General features: G+C 51.0%; 1 protein-coding gene across 2 annotated transcripts in view; it reads left to right on the top strand.

Annotated features, from left to right (window-relative positions):
- NTN1 (netrin 1) overlaps positions 1–18631 on the top strand; it is a 105728-nt gene that overhangs the window by 63975 nt on the left and 23122 nt on the right. The window contains exons 3-4 of one of the 2 annotated variants that reach the window (XM_009463198.2): positions 8389–8538; positions 11755–11808. In XM_009463198.2, the coding sequence (XP_009461473.2) occupies positions 8389–8538; positions 11755–11808 (204 nt within the window). The remainder of the gene's footprint in view (positions 1–8388; positions 8539–11754; positions 11809–18631) is intronic. The other variant, XM_087750831.1, reaches the window with a different exon arrangement.

Raw genomic sequence — 18631 nt, 5'->3', positions numbered from 1 at the left:
CTTTCTCCCAGCACCCTCAGAGGGGAGATATAACTCATAGCTGAGTCCCAAATCCATGTTAGACATTTGGATGATCTGCCTTATCAGAAAAATTTAGACAGTGTTGATTCCCTGGCGGAAGCGCTGCATTTCTGAAAAATGCCGTCCTTGTAATGATGGTGCCTGAGAGGAGTTTTACGGGCTAAATTTGGGGCCAACCACATTCAAAACTGTTTGGGTTTGGTTTTTCAGCAGAAATACATCCATAAGCAATCCTGAAGGGCAGGCCTGGACTGTGGTTTTTCAGAAGTGGCAGGGTGCGACACAATAGACGGGAATTTGCACCCTATTAATAAAAAAAACAGACTAAAACCCAGTTCTCCATCACAAGTCTCAGAATAAGAACAAAAGTTGCTGAATCCATTTGCATAGCCAGACCTTTGCGTATCTCTGAGACAGAGGAAAGAAAATGAATCGTTTGCCTTCCCCATAAATATTTTCAAACTGTTGAGATAATTTCCTGCTTCAGATCCGTTCTCAAGAGTGAAAAGTCCCCCAGGTCTCAGGTCCTGAACATTAAAACAAAGTTCAGTCCCGCTCACCCGTGTGCCCTGTTCTGACTTTAAGCACACTAAAATGAAAAGGCTTTATTCTCAAAGAGATATTTTACAGTTAAACGTGCACTTCTCGGAGCGTCACAAATCAGTGGCCTGGATTTGTGTCCCAGGAGCGCTCAATTTTTTGTGGGCACTTGGGGGGTTAGGGGGGCTCTCCCCACTGTGGGTGCTTTAGTATCTGATAAGGGCTGTGCACCCCAAAGGGATCCCCCTTTCTATCACATCTACCCAACTGCCTCATTTCATGAGGCTTGTGGCAACCTCATTATCTCTGAGACTTCTGCTCCATTGCCAGATTTGACTGAAATATTATTAATAGGAGAATACACTTGTAGGAACCTCATTTCCTCAGGAGCCAGGCTAAAAATGCATCAGGAGGAGAAAATGTTTGCCATTTTTTTCCCCCTCAATAAAAGTGTTTTCCAACCCACTCTTTTTCATACAATGTCTCCCATGAGAGCAGGTTGAGCCTTATTTTGCTTTCAAGCCGTGAGGACACCATGCCCAGGGCCTGTGCCCCACTAAGTTGCTCTCTGCCTGGCCAGAGCTGCCCCCCAGGGGTCTTTGACCAGACTTGACATTTTTCGATGGAAATATAAAAGGGATGACATCCTCCATGACAAAACCCAAGTCCTGCCAGTAAAGCGGGGAGAAGGAAGCCCCAGTGTCTCCCTGGGTGCCTCAGCATCCCAGCACTCTCCCAGTCGGCTTCTCTGGCTCCACTGCAATCACCCGAAAGGTGGAGCTCCAAGACGACAGGGGAATTTTTAACAATTTTTGAACAAGAGGATTTTCAAGCATTTTGGAAAGTGCTGCCATAATTGTCTTATTGTCTGTATCACTAATGCCTGCCCATAGTGCGCCTGCCCAAAAAGTGAATTTATTACGGTGGTTCAAAGCCCCCTCCGGATTAGTGGCGACTCCTGCTCAGTGGAGGCATTGTGGGCCCTCTCTGTTACTTGTTATGGAGAAGACAAAGACAAGGTTTAATCTGTGAAATTTGGCCCAAACCACAGGGCGCCAAAGCCCTTGGCTTCCCCAAGTGCCAGTTCGGGAGGAAGAAATGGGAGAGCCCTGAGAAGCGGCACAGGAGGAGGGACACTGTGAAACGCAGAGAGATTATTTGGCTTTGCCTGATAAAAGGGGGAATTCATTTTCTGCTGGCAAGAAACCTTTAAATCTCCAAGAGAATGTGCTGAGGGACATTGTACATTAACATGATCCTTTGGAGAATTAAATCCAGTTCACAATATCACAGACAAGCTGACAATCTCATTGCAAAGCAGTTAACAGTTAATATTTAAAGCCATTATTAGTATTCAGAGTTAACACAGAGATGTTTCAACCTCTGCTTCTGGTTAGCAAACTAGCTGGGGCCAGACTGGGTGGGTAGACACTAAATACCATAGTTTTGCTTCCCCATGACATAAATCTGCAGGATTTGCAGGACATGTCGCCCATGGTGGAGATGCTCTGCCATTAAATATGGTCTTGCCCATCCCTGCAGGATCCATCCCAAGAGCCAGCATAAACCCCTCTGCACTGCTCAGGTGCATAAATGTCAGATCATAACTCCCCTCGCCCATGGACAAATAACCAGGGTAAGTCTCCAAAGGAAGGAGCCCAGCTTGTTTTGAATTATTTCTCCAAACACAGGGGCCAAAGCAAACCTGCTAAAAAAACCTGCCCAGGTCAGGTCTTTGGGACACCTTCAAGGCTGGGGTCACCTTTGAGGTGGATTACAGCTATGGGGGGACAACTGGAGCCACCCCAGGAGTCTCTCACACCTTGCGTTCCCCAGAGAGATGTGTTCAGTGGAAGCAGAATTTAAAGTATCCAAGTTACTAAAGACAGTGGAGCAGGAAAAAAATAACTCTACAACTACAAAAAAGCTTGCTTAAGTAGTGATGTCTGAACCATACCTCTAAATGCTAAAACATAAGACTAAGTGAAATATGTTTACTGCATCAGGATGACATGGGCTGCGCTATTGAAGCAACAGGCAAATTTCAGTTGAGTTGTTTTGACATTTTGCTGTTTAAAATATTGTCGGAATCAAAGTGTCCACACAGGAAGCTTGATTTTGGTGCATTTTTTTCCAGCAGAAAGCTTCGGTAGCCACAGTTTTTACTCCTGTTGGAGTTTTTGGAGGAAAGAAGAAAAGCAATCAAAGGGAAGCGATTTTGGCCATGATTCTGGAAAAGCATTTAAAAGCATGGTTAAATATAAACGTGTACCTAAGGCACATTGGCTATGTGGGACTTAAATTCATAGTTAGAACTGAGCGTGATTTCCTGAAGAAGGTTCTTTCTCCATAGAGGAACCTTCATCAATGACTATTGCAAATTAAAGTGTTTTTGTCCAGCTTAATGCATTGCTGTTTTACTGCTTAGTGCACAACGCAAGGTAAAGCGCTCATGCTTTGGGCTTTTACGTCTAGGAGCCCCACAACGTATGTTATCATTGCAGATACAGTGTGACGAGGAAATCTGGACACCCCGTGAAATCAAGCCTTTTTCTGTTGTTCAGTCAAATGGATTTTTCATCATTCTGAAAACCTCCCAAGGAAGCAGCTTCCCCAAAAACAGGAAGATGCTAATTCTCCAGAAATGCAGGTCCTTTCAGGTACCTTCTCAAAAAAGGTCACACTTGAAGAGAGCTAAGCCTGGAGATTTATCCCTCTGTTTACCTTTCAACACACGTGTGTGGGGGAAGATTAGCAGCTGGGAATACCTCCGACCAAAATTCAGGGGTGGAAAAATATTTGCATTTTTGTCATGCTATTTGTCAACCTTCGGCGGGCCAGAGACGTCCCAGCAAGTTCAGCCACTTTTCCAGGGCATTTTGCATCCTTTCATGAATGGTCCTAAGATTTGCTTTCAGGTATTTTTTTAGTCCTAAACTGGCCAAATCTCAGCTGAAACACAGAAATGCACCGTTGCCTATGCTCGAGCGGAGGATGGTCTGCCTCAGCATACCCATGCATATAATAGTGGCTTGTCTTGGAAGCTTCAGACAGAGATATAAAACTCTACGACAGACAGTTTTGCAATAGCATGCCCCCAGGGGAAATCTCTTCCTAACTGCAGGCAGTTAGTAGCTGGCTTGGAGTGCTTATATCCGTATATATATTAATCCCAGCTAATGTAACTACAGATGTTCTCATTCATAGGCCTATCTAATCCTGTTGGGCCTTTGCCATGGTGTCTCGTAGCATGAGTTCTACGAGTTAATTACGTGCAGTGCAAAGAAGCATTTCTTTTTATCATTGAAAAAGGTTGCCTTTTAAATGCATTGAATGTCCCTTTGTTCCTGTATTTTAAGGACCAGTGAAGAGGAGCACCTGTCTGACCTTCTCGGCGCTGTGCATTACTTGGCATCCCTCCATCGTCTCTTGGCAAGGCATTTCTAATCTTTTCCATCACCCTCAGATGGGTGCCTTTCCGTGCCTTTCACTCCAGTTTCCCAGCTGAGGACGTACTATTGATTTCTATAGTGCCATGATATTATATTCAGTGTTGCTCTCTACCCCTTTCATAATACAACCTACTATCTTGTTGCTCTTCTGAGCTCCGTTGCAATCAGCCAGATGTTTCATTGACTCCTAGATCTTTTCCTGGAGTGGCTGCAGTTAATTGGGACCCTTCAGTGTGTATGAGCCATCCTGTTCCCTCCTTCCAATTATGCCTCCTTCTGCACGCTGGTTTTTGTCTGCTATCCCCTCACCCATTCGGCCAGTGTGGGTAGGTCGCACAGAAGACCTACGTGGTCTCCTCATGTCTGGACTAGCCAAGCTGAAGGTGGTCACCTAGAAATGCCGTTAGCTCCCTGCTTTCCAGGTCATGGTTATTCTATAAGAAAAATCAGCTTTTGTGGGCAGGAGCACCCCCATTGCTACCTTCATTCCCCATTAAAACCTCACCATATACTCCTGCTCCTTGTTTTCTCCTCCACAGCCAGATTTTTAAGCACAAAATAACTTCATTTTTCACTAGTAATTCCTGGTCATCTCTGCCACAGACACTCATTGAAGATTTTTCTTGAAGACTTTCTGAAAGAACTAAATCATGACAGTTACTTTCCATCCCCCCAATGCTGTGTGAACTAACAGACTAAAGGCACGCCGTTTTCTTGCACCCACGTCATTCGTGTTTCCTCCTCTCCCAACTCACTCACCGCACCATTGCATCCTCCTCTGTGGAGTGATTCTTTTAAGCAAGGCATGAGGATACAGGGGATAAATCAGCTGTTATCCCCCTTATTAGCTTCAGTGATGGCCCAGGTACCCTCCTTTCCTGATCAGTGAGGTTTTCTCAGCTCTGGTGCCTCATGGTCTCTGCTCTGCTCAGTGCAGAGGACTGCTGATGTTATGCATCGCGGTGGGTGACAGACAAACACTTGCACCCAGGGAAGTCTGGGCATGAAAACATGTTTTATGAATCAAAAAATGCCTATCAGAAAGGTAGTGAGGATGCCAAAGGGGTGTTTGCAACAATCACCCCCTCTTTGCAACTCTAGTGCAGTCTTTCCTCAATTTGGGGTTAAAACCCAAAGGAATTTGAACTGTACTGGAAAAATCAGCATTAACCACCAGCAGCCCAGGTACTCCATGGCTGGGGAAGGAGAAGAGCCTGTAATTGCTGGCTGCAAGTGTTTGCACTGGCCAGGGAACTGCAAATTGCCTTTAATTGCTCCTAATTGCTGGCACTGGTTCAGTTCCTCCGGGACAGGGACGGCAAATGTACATCTGCAGACACTGCTTAGACCACCTCCTGCCTCCCCGCGCCAGGAGGGTTGAGTTGCTGCTGATTCAGAGAGTTTTCTGGAAGACAGAAAAGTCAAAATGGGGTCAGGCGTTCGAGGAGCTGGAGTGCTGCTTCTCAAGACAGTTGTCCCGGACTCGCAGGGTCCTGTGTTGCGATGAAGAGTTGGGGACCGGTGGCAGAAAGCACATCCCTACACCCCGAGAGGATTTACCCCACGGCGTGTCGGAGGGAGCTATCAGAGATCAGCCAGGGGTTGCTCCTGGTGAGGTCCTGGACCAAGGGCTGGTGATTCCCAGCTCCTCTGCCACTTTGCTCTGTAACCTTGGGCACATCATGCCTGCCCGTGGGGACACGGCTAACACCCGTGCTGCAGAGCCCTCGCAGGAGCCCGGCTTGGAGAGAGAGTCGACAACCTCAGACAGATACGGCTGTAAAAATAACCACGGCAGCTTTGGACAAGCTGTGCCGAGGCATTACCTCATGAGGGAAGGAAGCAGCAGCATCGCTATTTATTTATGTGGTGTCCAAAAGAGTGCTCTGTGCTCTGCAGCCCGTCCTCCAAGAGCCTGATTCTGTAAATCTTACTCATCACGAAGGCTTTTTTTCCTTTTTTTCCTCTTTTTTTATTCCCTCTCTCGTCCAAGCGGTCCCACTGACCGTTCACATGGGGGAGGATTACTCACAGGATGGGGGTTTGCAGGCAATGCCTGAAACCAGCACGCGCAGCCCCAGAGGGAACGCCTGAAACATGAGGCATGTTCCTCCCCATCCTCCTGCCCTTTGCCTCTTCTTGTGTAACCCTTCCCTGATTTGCTTATTTTTATATTAACTCCTGCCTTTCTACTCTTCTTTAACTCTTTTCGGTCCTATTCCTTCTTCAGGCTCTTGCTTAATGTGTTTTTATTTCCTCTCCCCCAGCAATACTGAAGCCATCCCTTGGGGGTGCAGTGTGCAGGTTTTCCCACCTAAATGTCACTCTGCTCTCTGCGCTCATCACCGGCCACGCTGATTTAGTGTTAAAACTTTTTCAATCAAAACTGGGTTTGATAGAAAAGCCAGTTTTCCGCTATGGGCAGCTTTGCAAGCGGCTGGCTCCCAGTGGCAGCTCAAGGCAGAAGGGGAGAGTAGGACTTTTAATCAAAAACCCCAAATTGCAAGTGTTAGGGAAGGAGGAGAAAAGAAGCAAAAGCTTTGTTGCTGGGTTTTTTTTTTCCCCTCCCATATGAAAAATTATCAGGTTTTGGCAAGGCTCGGTATCTTCCCGTCCAGCACTGGTGGAGCCGGGGGACGGCGGGTGTTTGCTCATGCTCTGGGGTGGGCTGCCTGGGGATGGGATGCCCCGTGCAGGGAGAAGGGGACATCCCAGTGCAGGGAGGCTCCAGGCACCATCCAAACCCTGCTGCGAGGCAGACCAGCCTGGGAGCTACTGCCCAGTAAAGGTTAAACTGGGGGCTGTTGCTGCAGGGAGCAGGATGGTGCTGGGGCGGGTTGGAGGGAAGGTCCAGCCAAACACCAAAACTTGGAGACCCAACACAAATGAACACGGGATGTGATCTGCCATCCCCAAATGAGGCAGATTTAGGGTGTCTCAGACCCAGGGGTGTACAAGACAAACCAAGAAGCATTGTAGGGTCCAGCACAAACCCTCATGGGAGTGATATGCTCAGTTTGGGGGATTTGGGGGTGGGTGAAAGCCAAGCCCAGCTGCTGGAGCCCGTGGAGACACTCGCACTGGTCCTGACCCACAGACCAGCCCCCTCCAGGTTTTGGGCAGTGGGGCAGGTTTTCCCCAAGCCCTCTTTCTGGCCCCTGAGGAGCAGAAGGAGAGCAGGATCAGTGCTCCCCAGGGAGGGTTTTGGCTGGCTCCTTCTTGAGGATGCTGCACAAGAAAAGGAAAGCTTTCCTGCCTTTCCCTGCCACCGCTCAGCAGGGGCAGACCGCAGTCTGGCACGGCGCTTGCAGCTTTTAGAAATCAGGCCTGTTAACAAATGTGCAAGGCCATAATCCTTTTGGAGCAGTGATGATAACAAGCCCCGATGCTTTTTTTTTTTTTTCCGCTTTTTTTTTTTTTTTAACAAACAGCTGCGCCGGTAAGTCCCACTGTGGGAAATGAGATGGTGAATGATTTCAAGTGCAGTATTTACATCCCCTGCCAAACCCTTCACATCTGCCCAGCTCTGCCGTCAAGCCTCCATCCATCTGGCCGGGAACAGCAGGTCCTCCAGCCTGCCTGCATCCCACGAGGGCATTTCCTTCCTGCGCCCGCAGTGCCAGCTGCCAGGGATGCTGCTCAGCGGGGAAGGGCTCGAGCGAAAGCACTGAAAGGAGAGTGGTATTTTTTTTTTTTTTGTAGTGCACGTGAAATGAATTCCCAACTTCTCTGAAAGCAGTTGCTTCCTGCCTGAGATCTTGTGTGCTGAAGGGGTGATGAAATGCTCCTTGATTTTGTACCTCTTCCTTACAGCCCCACCACTGCTCCAGGGAGCCCAAGGGGGTTTGAAGCCGGCTGGGGTGGGGGCAGCAGGTGCTGTGGCTCCCGGCGTCCTCCAGCGGTGCTGCCTTGCCTGCTCCCCTCCTCTTGAAATCCTGCAAACTCTTGATCACAGCACCCATGGGAGGAGGCAGTTGCAGTGCCCATGGGTGGGTATCATTGAGTGGGGACACCCCACGCTGCCTCCCTGGAGCTGTAGAGCACGCATTGCCCTGAGCAAGACATCCTGGCCACAGTTCCAGCTCCGCAGAGGGACTGACTGTGGCTGGGCCATCCCCTCTCCAGTGCTATCCCCTCTGCGCCCAAGCGATGGCCACATGCTCTGACAAATGCCACCTCTGTTTCAGGTCAGTGCAGTCGCTGGCTGGACGGGACGTTTGCTGGAGGTCCAGCACCAGCTGCGGAGAAGGTGGAGCCGTGCCACAAGAGCTGCCGGCAGTCCAGGGCGCTCGCCCCGCTCCCCGCCGACGCCGCAACGCCACCTGTGCCCGCTCTCCTCTCCCCCTGACCCTCTTGTTCTGTGTTCCCCCCACAGAGTGCGATTGCCATCCCGTGGGCGCTGCCGGCCAAACCTGTAACCAAACCACAGGCCAATGTCCCTGTAAAGACGGTGTCACCGGCATCACATGCAATCGATGCGCCAAAGGCTACCAGCAAAGCCGGTCTCCCATTGCCCCCTGCATAAGTAGGTGGATCGCTCTTTCGATGTCTGTAGATTAGAGATATTAACCTTTATAAACCCGCAGGAGCCACTGCCCAGGCTGGGCAGCTGCTAACGCCACTGCATACATGCCGATGGGCAGTGCTCAGGGAATGGAGCTACCTAGGTACCCCTGGAGCCGCACTGCCCACAACAGGGCATATAGTCCAAAATTCGCCTCTAGCTTCCAAGTAGCTCATCTGCCTTGTTGGGTGGGTTGTGTGAGTGCATCTACAGCCCAGTTTTCCAGTAATTTGATTTTGCTTCACAGAGCAAAGGTGCCCTGAGAGGACGTTTGTTTTGGGGTACCACATCAGGTCTGGATGCTAAGGCAGATCGCTACAAACAGGTTTTTCTCTCCAAAATCAGTCTGTGCTGCACTGGCACAGAGCTCAAATCAGAGGAGCTGCTGGTTTGATGGAGTTGCCATCACAGTAACACAGTCGATAGCACCTGGATTGCTAAAGGGGATCTTACACTCACACAACCCACCCAGAAAAATAGGCTGTTTTACTGTTTGCTTCCTTGGGTTTGTTTTTTAGTTTGCCTTCCCAAGGTTGCTCTCATCCTCTGCTCTTAAAACAACAGCAGCAAGCACCAGATACGGTTCCCAAAGTCTCTCCGTTGCAGCAGTTGTTCTGCAGACACCCACATCCCCGCTCAGTCCCTGCAAGTGCTCACTGCTCGGGCAAGGTGTGCTTTAGCCCCGTGCTTCTCTCTGCTGCCTGTTGTTTTTGCTGTTATTGGATCATTCAGTAGCTCATGCACCTTGCAAGAGATATCTCGACCTGCCCTAACGAAAGGAAGCATCAAAACTATGGTGCCTGGGACTGGCTGGGAAGGAGGGGCTGCTCCCCTCGAGGCTGAATCCCTGCTGCTAAAAGGGGAATAAAGGCCCAATGGGAAAAGAAAAGTGAAGGTTGAAAGAATCAAGTCTTTTTTGGGAACCCACAGTCTGCTCCCACACTGTCCCCTCGCAGCATCTGCCTTTCAGGATGGCCATTGCCAAATTATGGGGCAGATACCCTTTCTCCACCTTCTCCTGCTGAAGACAACACACATTCCAGGGTGGTTTTTGGTCACTTGAGATTCATTCTTCCCCGTGTCGCAATGGGACGGCAAGAGCTCAAACCAGATGCTTGTTTCCCCAAGATGCTACAGTCATGGCTCCGGTATGCTTTGCAGCAAGTATGCGCAAAGGTTTATCGTTAATCATTCCCCAGGGCCATGGTAAATCAGAGAGTAAATTGTTCCTTGCATCACCTCCCTTGGGATTCACTGCACTAAATAAAGACAGACACAGAATTTCAACACGATCCAACCAGGCGTTTGGAGCCGGGCTGTGCTCATGCCAGCTGCCAAACTGGTGTGCTCAAGGCTGCCTGCTGCTGTGAGCCTGGCAGGGCTGCCCTGCCCTGGCCCTGCAACCCAGCCCCTGTCCCGACACTCGTGAGAGCCCCTTAGTTGTGTGTCACTGCAAAACATCCTTTCCAAGGGGCCAAAAATTTTGGTCAAAACATTTTTCAAGCAATGCTCTGTTCTGGCTACCAAACCGCTGTGAAGTTGTTGGGAGTTTGATCTGCACATACGATGCTAAAGCAATTAAAATAAGGATATGAGCAACTCACAATTCTCTCATCCTAAAAAAACCCAAACCAGCACATTTTCATCCTTGAAAAATGTCAGTCAGCATATCCTACATGGCAGGGGGATGTATTTCACACATATTTCGTACATGTGAAGTGGAGGGCACTCGCTCTCCATCCCTACCTGCACTGCTCTTCCACCTGGCACTGGGAGCGCACAGGTACACCGCACCTAGCAGGGGTCCGTCCACCTTATCTGCAAGAGCACAGTTACTCTCTTATTTACCACTGCTCAAGTCTGAAAAACTTATAGCCATGCAAGAATCACCTTGTGGGGAACAAACAAGACACCAGTGGGGTCTGTCTGCAGAGCAGCCCACGCAGGCAGGCATGAGCACCCATCCAGCCACCAGTTTCGGGACGGCGGTGCTGGGTGTTCATCTACTGACCAATTATACAGCATGTGTTTCACATGGGCTTGTGCCTGTGCTTAATTGCCTGAGGATGAACAACTCAAAAAGTCATCTAGTGCTAACTGGGCTGTACCCCTACGAGCTGCCGTCACTGCAATGCAGACAGACCCAAGCAAACCCTGCCTCCGTGGCCAGGCAGGTTCCCAAGAGCAAAAGCAGAAGGAGGCAGGTGCTGAACCCTGGCTAGTACGCAAATTCCACTTTCAAAATGGACTGGTAGGGTGTTCCCCCGCCAGGATTCCCAGGGATGCACAGAAATTGCAGGACTGTTCCCTAAATGTGCAAAAGATGTCAGTCATGAGAGCTGCGTATGTGCACTGGGGAAAAGAGATTGTCTTGCCAAAGTTGGGACCATATAATGGACTCCATCTGCAGTCCATCCTCTTTAACATCAACAAACACAGTCAGACTTGGACATGAAGATCCAGAACATTATGTGGTTTCAGCTATGCAAAGCCGGCCCCAAATCAAAACTAGGGACCATTGCATTGGCACCAGATATGTTTGTGTTTCCTTTAAATGTGTGAGATAGCAGTTGCATCCCAGCAGATAGATGCAATACTTTACCTGCATCCCATCTCACACGAGAGGAGTGGTAGCACTGCCTCAGCCGTGGATGGAAACAGCAGCTGGAAGGGACAACCCAGGGGCAGGGAGAGGCAGCAGTGCTCCCATTGCCTGCTGAGGCTGGGCACCGCACAGCAGGCGGCCACACTGCCCCACCTGGGTACGCACTCTCCAAGCATCCCTCGCCCTGGGGTACAAACCGCGACCTAGCAATTGCAGCGGGCTGTGTCTGGGCACCATAGCAATTGTTGGCTGTAGCACCATATCGATCACCTGGCTGGCTGTATCTTCTTTTATTTTTAGCCACAAGCCAAAATTTTGGGGTTAAAAAAACCCTTCCCACACCCTTTTGGCATGCCCAGTTCTCCAGAGGGTATGGTCCTGGTGTGCTGGTTCCTGGGGCTCTTGCAAGGCTCCTTGCTGGAGGACATGGTTGGGAAACACCCCTTGCTGGTAGACATGGTTGGAAAGGGCAAACATGGTGTGTGCAAGGGCCAGGCTCTTTGGGATCTGGAATAATGCCTCCTTCTTTTATCTCCTCTCCTTTCCTGCCTGCTTCTTGCTGTCCTGCACAGAGATCCCCGCCGCTCCCCCCACCACCGCCGCCAGCAGCACAGAGGAACCTGCAGGTATGTTGTCTCTTCTTTTAAAGCATCTTGATGGTAAATGTCTTTTGAGCAATCGTCTGCCTGACATGAAATTGCATTAAATTAATACATAAAAACTCTGTTGTTTGTACTGGGACAAGTGGTTTCCTTTTATGCCCAAAATGTCCGAGTGTTTGAAACACATGTGCAGCATCCCGAGAGATGGGTGTTTCTAGGAGCATGTGGAAGTGTAGGAAAGATGCGGAAAGATTTTCCCAGAGGTGGCTGAATTTATAAGCACACAGAGGTTACCCAAAGTGGGACCAATGCTTGATGGAAAAGAGGTAAGGACTCAAGACCACTACTGGCTGATTATTAAAGCTGAGTGGTTACCTCAAGTAGGAGAGCCCTAAGAGGGTAAGAGAACATCCCAGCCGAGTTTTTCTGGTGGAGAAGGACTAGAGAACCAAAAATCACCCAAAAGAAAACAAAAATCTAAGCATTGTTTACTGCTGCATATGAGCATTTCCTTTGGTTTTTGCCTATATCCATGTATTTCTGGTGCTGAGCAATCTTAGGTGCTGATGTGACCTGTGTACGTTAGCAGCAATGTGTCTCACGTCTGGCTTTGTGGGACCTCGGGGTGGGACACGGCTGTGGTTAGTGGTGGTGTTGGGGATGGTTGTGCCCAGATGTGTCTCAAGGCCAGTGACTGTAAGAGCCGGGGGACGTATCTCAGCTTGGCACAGGAGGTCCTGCAGCAACACATCTTGCAGTAAAGGTCCTGCCTCTGTAGCCTGGGGGCAGCGGTGAGGCCCCGATGGGTTTGCATCACCGTATTTATGCAAGCTGTAATACAGAGGCTCATCCTCAGAAAGCTTTGGCACATCACACTGCGTATATCCTCCCGTCTCCCTTCTCTTGTCCTTGTGCCAAATACAACCTGTGCAATGCCGACCCGGGGCTCAACGCGTCTCTTCATATGCCCCATCTCCACCACCACAACTGCGCTGACACCCCACCATCCTCCCCTCCTGATTTACACCCCCAGAGGGATCGATACCTGCCCCCGCCATGTCACCGAGGGACTTTCCTGTTCCCAGCTCCCTCGGGGTCAGACGGGTCTGAGCAGGGGATGACAGCAGGAGCTGGAGGGCCCCGGGAAACGGTGACTTATTCCGTCCCGTTGCCTGCAGATTCCCGGGGTATTTGAACAGTGCCGCGGCTGTGAAGGACACGGGGTGTAGAGGCTGTTTACTTTTGTCTCACCAGTGTAGGAGGGTTCATAAATTAAGGATTTTGTACTAAAAGTGATGGGCGTCACCTTGAATTGAACTCTGAGCCGAGGCTCGTCCTGTGGCAGGGCTTTTCACACCGGCTGTGGTGGTGTTGTGTGCTCAGGAGCTTTTCCTGGGATGGGAAACCCAGGGAGCAAAGGGACAAGGTCTTCGGTCCCCAGTGTCACAGGAAGGTGAAGCCCATGGTGTTCTGTAGGACTGATTTAAAGGACAAGTTCTGCTGCCAGTAAACACAGTAGCAGCGACTCTGTTTCAGTGTCTTGTCTTAGGCTGGTATGAGGAAGAAATATCTTGCAGCCTGGGGTTTGGGCCTACTGCTTTGTCTGTGCTTCTTAAAGTGTCTCCACCGACCTGCAGGGCTGAGAGGAGCATGAAGACACACCAAAAACCTGCCCCAGCCAGCATACTTCCAGCTCAGGTTCTGGTGATCAGCCCTTTTGCTGCTTTGCCTTATTAATTAGGTGCCAACATGAGACATGAAGTTTGGTGAGTCCATCACTGTGAAGTATTGAGCTGTTAGGAACAGAGACTGTCCTACCTAACCTGAAGCCAAGCAGGGGCAGGTCTTCTCTTCCTTACAACACTGTTTCCAGCCTGTTACCCACTTCCATCAGGAGAAATCTTCCTCCCCAGCTCCTCAGGAGCTTAATTACATGCCATAATGCATCTCACCATCTTCTTTCAGCCACAGAGAGCTCTGCCCCAAAGCTGCCATTAAACCTCCCATCTTGTCCTGGCTGCAAGAGCACTCAGTGTGGGGATGTCCCTGCCGTGGCCAAGTCCCTGGGACCAGCAGGGACACCCCAAGTCTTCTCACAAGCATCATGAGAGCTGGCAGCTCCTGCAGCCTCTGCAACTTTTTCATTTATCCCAACACTGCAGTTTGGTGCAGTGTTGTAGTTGCATCCCAGCAATGCCAGCTAAATGTGCTGGATGCATGGGGTAGAGCGGGCTTCCCTCTCCGCATCTTGTTCTGCAGGAGACAAATTTATGTCTGCAGCTCCCTGTTTCACCCCTTGCTATAAAGGAAGCCCAGGGTCCAGCTGAGACTTTTAGATGCTTAATTGAGGGTGGGTTCTTCCCATCCACAGGGACTGTGCTGCTGATATGCGGAAGATTTATAGGCAGCTACAACATATCAGCTAGTAGTTTAAGGATCAGTGGGACCTCCAGAAAAATGTGGCCGCTGCCCTGCTGAGTGTGCACTGCGGGAGAGGCTCCATCCAACCGGTCCCCTCTGCGGCAGAAGGTGGATGGCAGCAGAGCAGGATCTGAAGGGTTTACTTGGATCCTGCTGGGGCGAGCTCTGCTCCATGGTGTCATGTTAAATTGTGCATCTTCACCTGCTTGATTTACTGACCGATCTTTGGGGATGGGGCCTTTGGCACTTAGCATCACCATTTACCCTGCTTTCACCCTCCATCAGGTAATAATAAACCCGAGCATCGCTTAAATACAAAGCTCAACAGATGAAATACCAGATTTATCACAAGCTCCTGCTATTTAGCAGGAATTCGCAGACTAAATGTTCTGTCTTGTGGCCTGGGAACACTGAGATTTTATGCTCCGCACCAGGATCCGTCTGTTCCTCCCCCCATAGCCTCCCAAACCCGCTCTGTTCCCAGCGTATGGCAGGCAGCACAGACCTCTCGTACCACGATGCCACCGGGTTTATCACAGATTCCGCCAACGAATGTGGATGTTTGGCAGCCGAGGAGATGCAGAGATGGCTTCTCACAGCCCTTTCTGCAAGGAGCTTGGTTCCTGAGATGAAGCCCTGTGCGGAGCTACAGTGTCTCAGTGCTGGGGTCTCCTCACCACCCCTGGGAGCAGAAGCAGCCCCAGCACACTGGGCACCTCCCAGCCAGAACCTCATTCTGTGTGGATGAGCTTCGTAGGGTGCTGTGGGCGGGTGTAACAGAGAACCCAGGAGCCTGGGGAGTCCTGTCCCTTCCATCCAGCCCCAGCACCAGGCTGTCTGTCCCTGCCAGAGACTCTTTGCTTGGTGGGAGCCTTCCCATGGGGACATTCATCCCACCCTGCATCTGCCTGCCCTGGCATGCTCTACTGACCCACCGAGGGTCATTAGGGGTGTGGGGGAGATGCTGGCTTTTCCGAGTCACCCTTGGGTGTCTGTGGTCCTTGGTGGAGTCTCCTTTCCTTGGGCTTCTTCCTGCCAGGGGCCAGGGCACGTCCCACCTCGTGCAGCTGCCCCAGCCCTTTCCCAAAGGCAGGACCTGGCTCATGCCATTCCCTCCCCTGCTCGAGGTCAGGTTGCAGGGCAGGGGGTGCATTTCTGAGTGAGTAAACTATTGCTTTTCCCTATAATCATGGTGTCAAACATCCCTCAGGTCAGCTTTGCAGGCAGTTTGCCCTGCTAAGTCACCTACCAGCCTTGGAGCTGGTGGCAAGAGGTGACACTTGAGCAGTGTCCCTTGGTTTGAACCAGCCACAGGGATCCCTCAATGCCATTTTGCTGCTGTTAGGAGCTCGTTTTCCCTGTTCATCAGTCCATGAGGGCCTTTCTGCGGACATTCCCTATTATTCACAGTCTTTTCCCTGCCAGTCCCTATGTCCTCTCGCATCTTCCCAGAGCATGACCACAAGAGGGATTGAATGCAGGCGAGGGCTTGGACGAAGCAGCGTTTATCCACATCCATCAGGCAACATCCCGGCTGAAACGAAAGTGCTACTGAAGCCCCAGCCCCGCAGCCACGATTCACGGGTACGGAGTGGTTTGGGGGTGACACATCTCCCACCTGTGTGCTCCACGTGAATACCAACACAGCCAGGGAAACAGCTCCTTTCCGTGAGCTCCCTGCGCTGTCCTGGGCAAATGCCAACTGGAGCAGCTGCATTCGGCCATCCCAAATTCCACGTGCCACCTCGATTGGCCACAGCCCTCGTCAGCGCCTGCCCTGAGTTGATGTGCTGTGGCAGTGTGACCCGCAGCAGCCCCAGGCTGCGAGTCACGGCCACCAGCTCAGCGCCAGGCACTGTGCCAGGTGAGCTGGGGCCGGTACTGGGCTATGTGCCCCTGTGGCCCCTCAGCTGGCCAGCAAGCAGCTTATGCAGCGACCTACATAGAGCTTGCAGCAATAGGACCCTTGAGCAGGACAAGGGGGTGCACAGCTTATTTTGGGCACCAAACATGGACATTTTGGTGAAGAGCAGGTCCCTGTGCAGCCAGTGGGGAGAGCTGGGTGCTCCCTGTCACCCGTGCATATAGGAGAGTGCCTATAGGGATGGCTGTGGGGGTCAGACATGCCCCTCAGCTTTGACCAAGGTGTTGGGTAGGTGTTTGAAACACCTTCCAGCCTTGCTACAAAGGGACCATCTCTCCCTGGTGCTGCTGGCAGGGATGCAGCCTCCAGCCCTGAGCCCCCACAGATTGGGGCAGCAAATGGCCCCGTTGGGGAAGGAGCAAGACCCATAACTCTGCGTCCTTGTCCTGGAGAGAAGGGTTATTTAGGGATCTGCCCAAGCCCAAATGGGTTTGCATAAAGCCTGTAACTGAGAAAATCTCAGCAGGGTTAGAGACCTCCCTTCAGTAAAGGGACCAGCTGGAGGCTGGGAGAGCGTTATCCCTGGGCTGGGAGTGAGCCGGCCATCCTGACAGCCTGCGAGCCATGAGAAATGACTTGACAGCATCTCTTGGATCCCCACGTCACTGGAGGGCCGGATCTCCCCACTCCTGCCTGGAGGGGCGACCGGGGACCAATCCATCTCTCCAGGAGCCGCTCGCGCCGCCTCCCCATGAAAGCCTAGTGGAGGCTGAGCCAAGCTGAGCAATCTGATGGGCCCAGCGTCCGATCATAATTCTTCTCACCGTGATTTTTATTGGACTTTTTAAGCACCGTTTTGTCCAGGGAGCTTGAACCCTCCATATTTCATTCCTTCCCCTTGGTGGGGAGCATTAGGCAGTCCTGGGTCTTGGCATCACTCATCTCCCACCACCACCCTTAAGCATCTTGCTGAAATTCGTCGTGTTTTCTTGGCAAACCCTTAAATCGGTGTGTCTGCGTGCCAAAGCTCCCATGATATGGGAACAAAAGGGTTATAGAGATGGAGAAAGAAGTTAGTGGGAGACTTTGGGTGCAGCCAGTTCTGGGAGAGATGCTGCTTTATTTCCTTTGCTTATAGCTACGCAGGACAGAAAGCACCTTCCTTGCCAAGAGCCGAGTTAGCATCACCACCGCTCTGAGCTGACGAGGGGTAAATTTCAAAAGAGCAAAGGCCAAAGCTGGCCTTGTACAATGGGTGGAACAATGTCAACTTTGGTGTGGGGGATCCTGCCTGGCTCCACTTAGCTCTCAAAGGTCCGAATCAATTTGGGGAAACAGTCCAAAACTGAATTGTTTAGATGAAATGCATTCATGCTCTCCCATGCTGGGAGACTGGAGGATGAGGAGCGTGTGCTTCTCATTTTCATGGCCAGGCGAGGAAAGCCCTTGCTACTACCCTGTCCTTTTCTGGTCCCGTTCAGAGATGCAGAAGGGGCCACTGTGAAAGGCTAAAAAAAAATAACAGTGGGGGAAAAGGTTTACAAACCTGCCAGTCAGTCATTGTCTTATCTGAATCAAATCCAGATTGGCTTGGAAATTATTATCTTAGGTGGATGATTTCAGCTAGTGGGCTTAAATAAAAACAGGTGATTGGATTGATGCAACTTTGCATGGTTTTCCCCTGGAAATCGGCCTCCGCAGTTTCAAAACCAGATCTGGACTTTCCAAAAGTCATTTGGGCTCAAGGTGTTGCTTGGGCCCTTTTGTTCCTGGCTGGTGAGGTTGGATGTAAATGCAGAAAAGGGAAAAAAAAAAAAACCAAAACAAAACACTCTTAGCAATCCCTGGGGCTCCCTCGGATGTGCACAGACCTGAAGCAGCTTGGCTGCAGGTTGCAGCTTTCCCAGAGCATGCAGGCAACGCAGCACAGAGGTGGACGCATGCCGTGGTATGCGAGGATGATTAATACCTTCCAGGAGCAGCTCGGAGGAGGGAGGTGGGCAGTCAGGTCTCTGCTCTGGAACAATCTGGAATAGTCTCAAGGAAAAACAAAAAAACTCAAAAAAAAACCCCAATCCCATGGGCTGTCTGAGCCTTTCAAGACTGTTCCTGCTTCTGTGTCTCACTTGGAAAAAACACACGCAAAGGTTATGGCTTCAGTCCGGGAAAATAGAAACTTTGTAGGAAATAGTAGAAAACATTCACTTGAAAACATTCTTGCCCCGGGGGGGAGAGCTCTGCATCCGCCTTGCGTGGCCGGGCAGCCCCCCGTGCTGTCACGGTGCAGAGCCCCCACCACCGTGCCACGCATCGCTGGGAGCAGTTGGGACAAGCCACCGCCCCCACACCACCCACTCCTTCCCTGTGCACCACGTGCGTACCTGCACACGCGTGCCCCACGCAAACCTCCCCCTGCAACCTCCGCGGTGCTCCCCAGCCCCTCCGCCACCCCGCTTCCATGTCCCAGCTTCGGGAACCCCCCCTGATTTCTTCCCATCCAATCCCATTCTGTGGCAGAGCTGGAGGCTGCGCATCCTTCCTAGGCTGCAGCTGGCTTTTCAC

This window comes from Nipponia nippon, unplaced genomic scaffold (genome assembly GCF_047370975.1).
Source record: "Nipponia nippon isolate SJK-2023a ecotype South Korea unplaced genomic scaffold, ASM4737097v1 scaffold_14, whole genome shotgun sequence".
NCBI lineage: Eukaryota > Metazoa > Chordata > Aves > Pelecaniformes > Threskiornithidae > Nipponia > Nipponia nippon.
The sequence above is the reverse complement of the archived record's forward strand: the minus strand, read 5'-3'. Positions and strand labels throughout refer to the sequence as shown.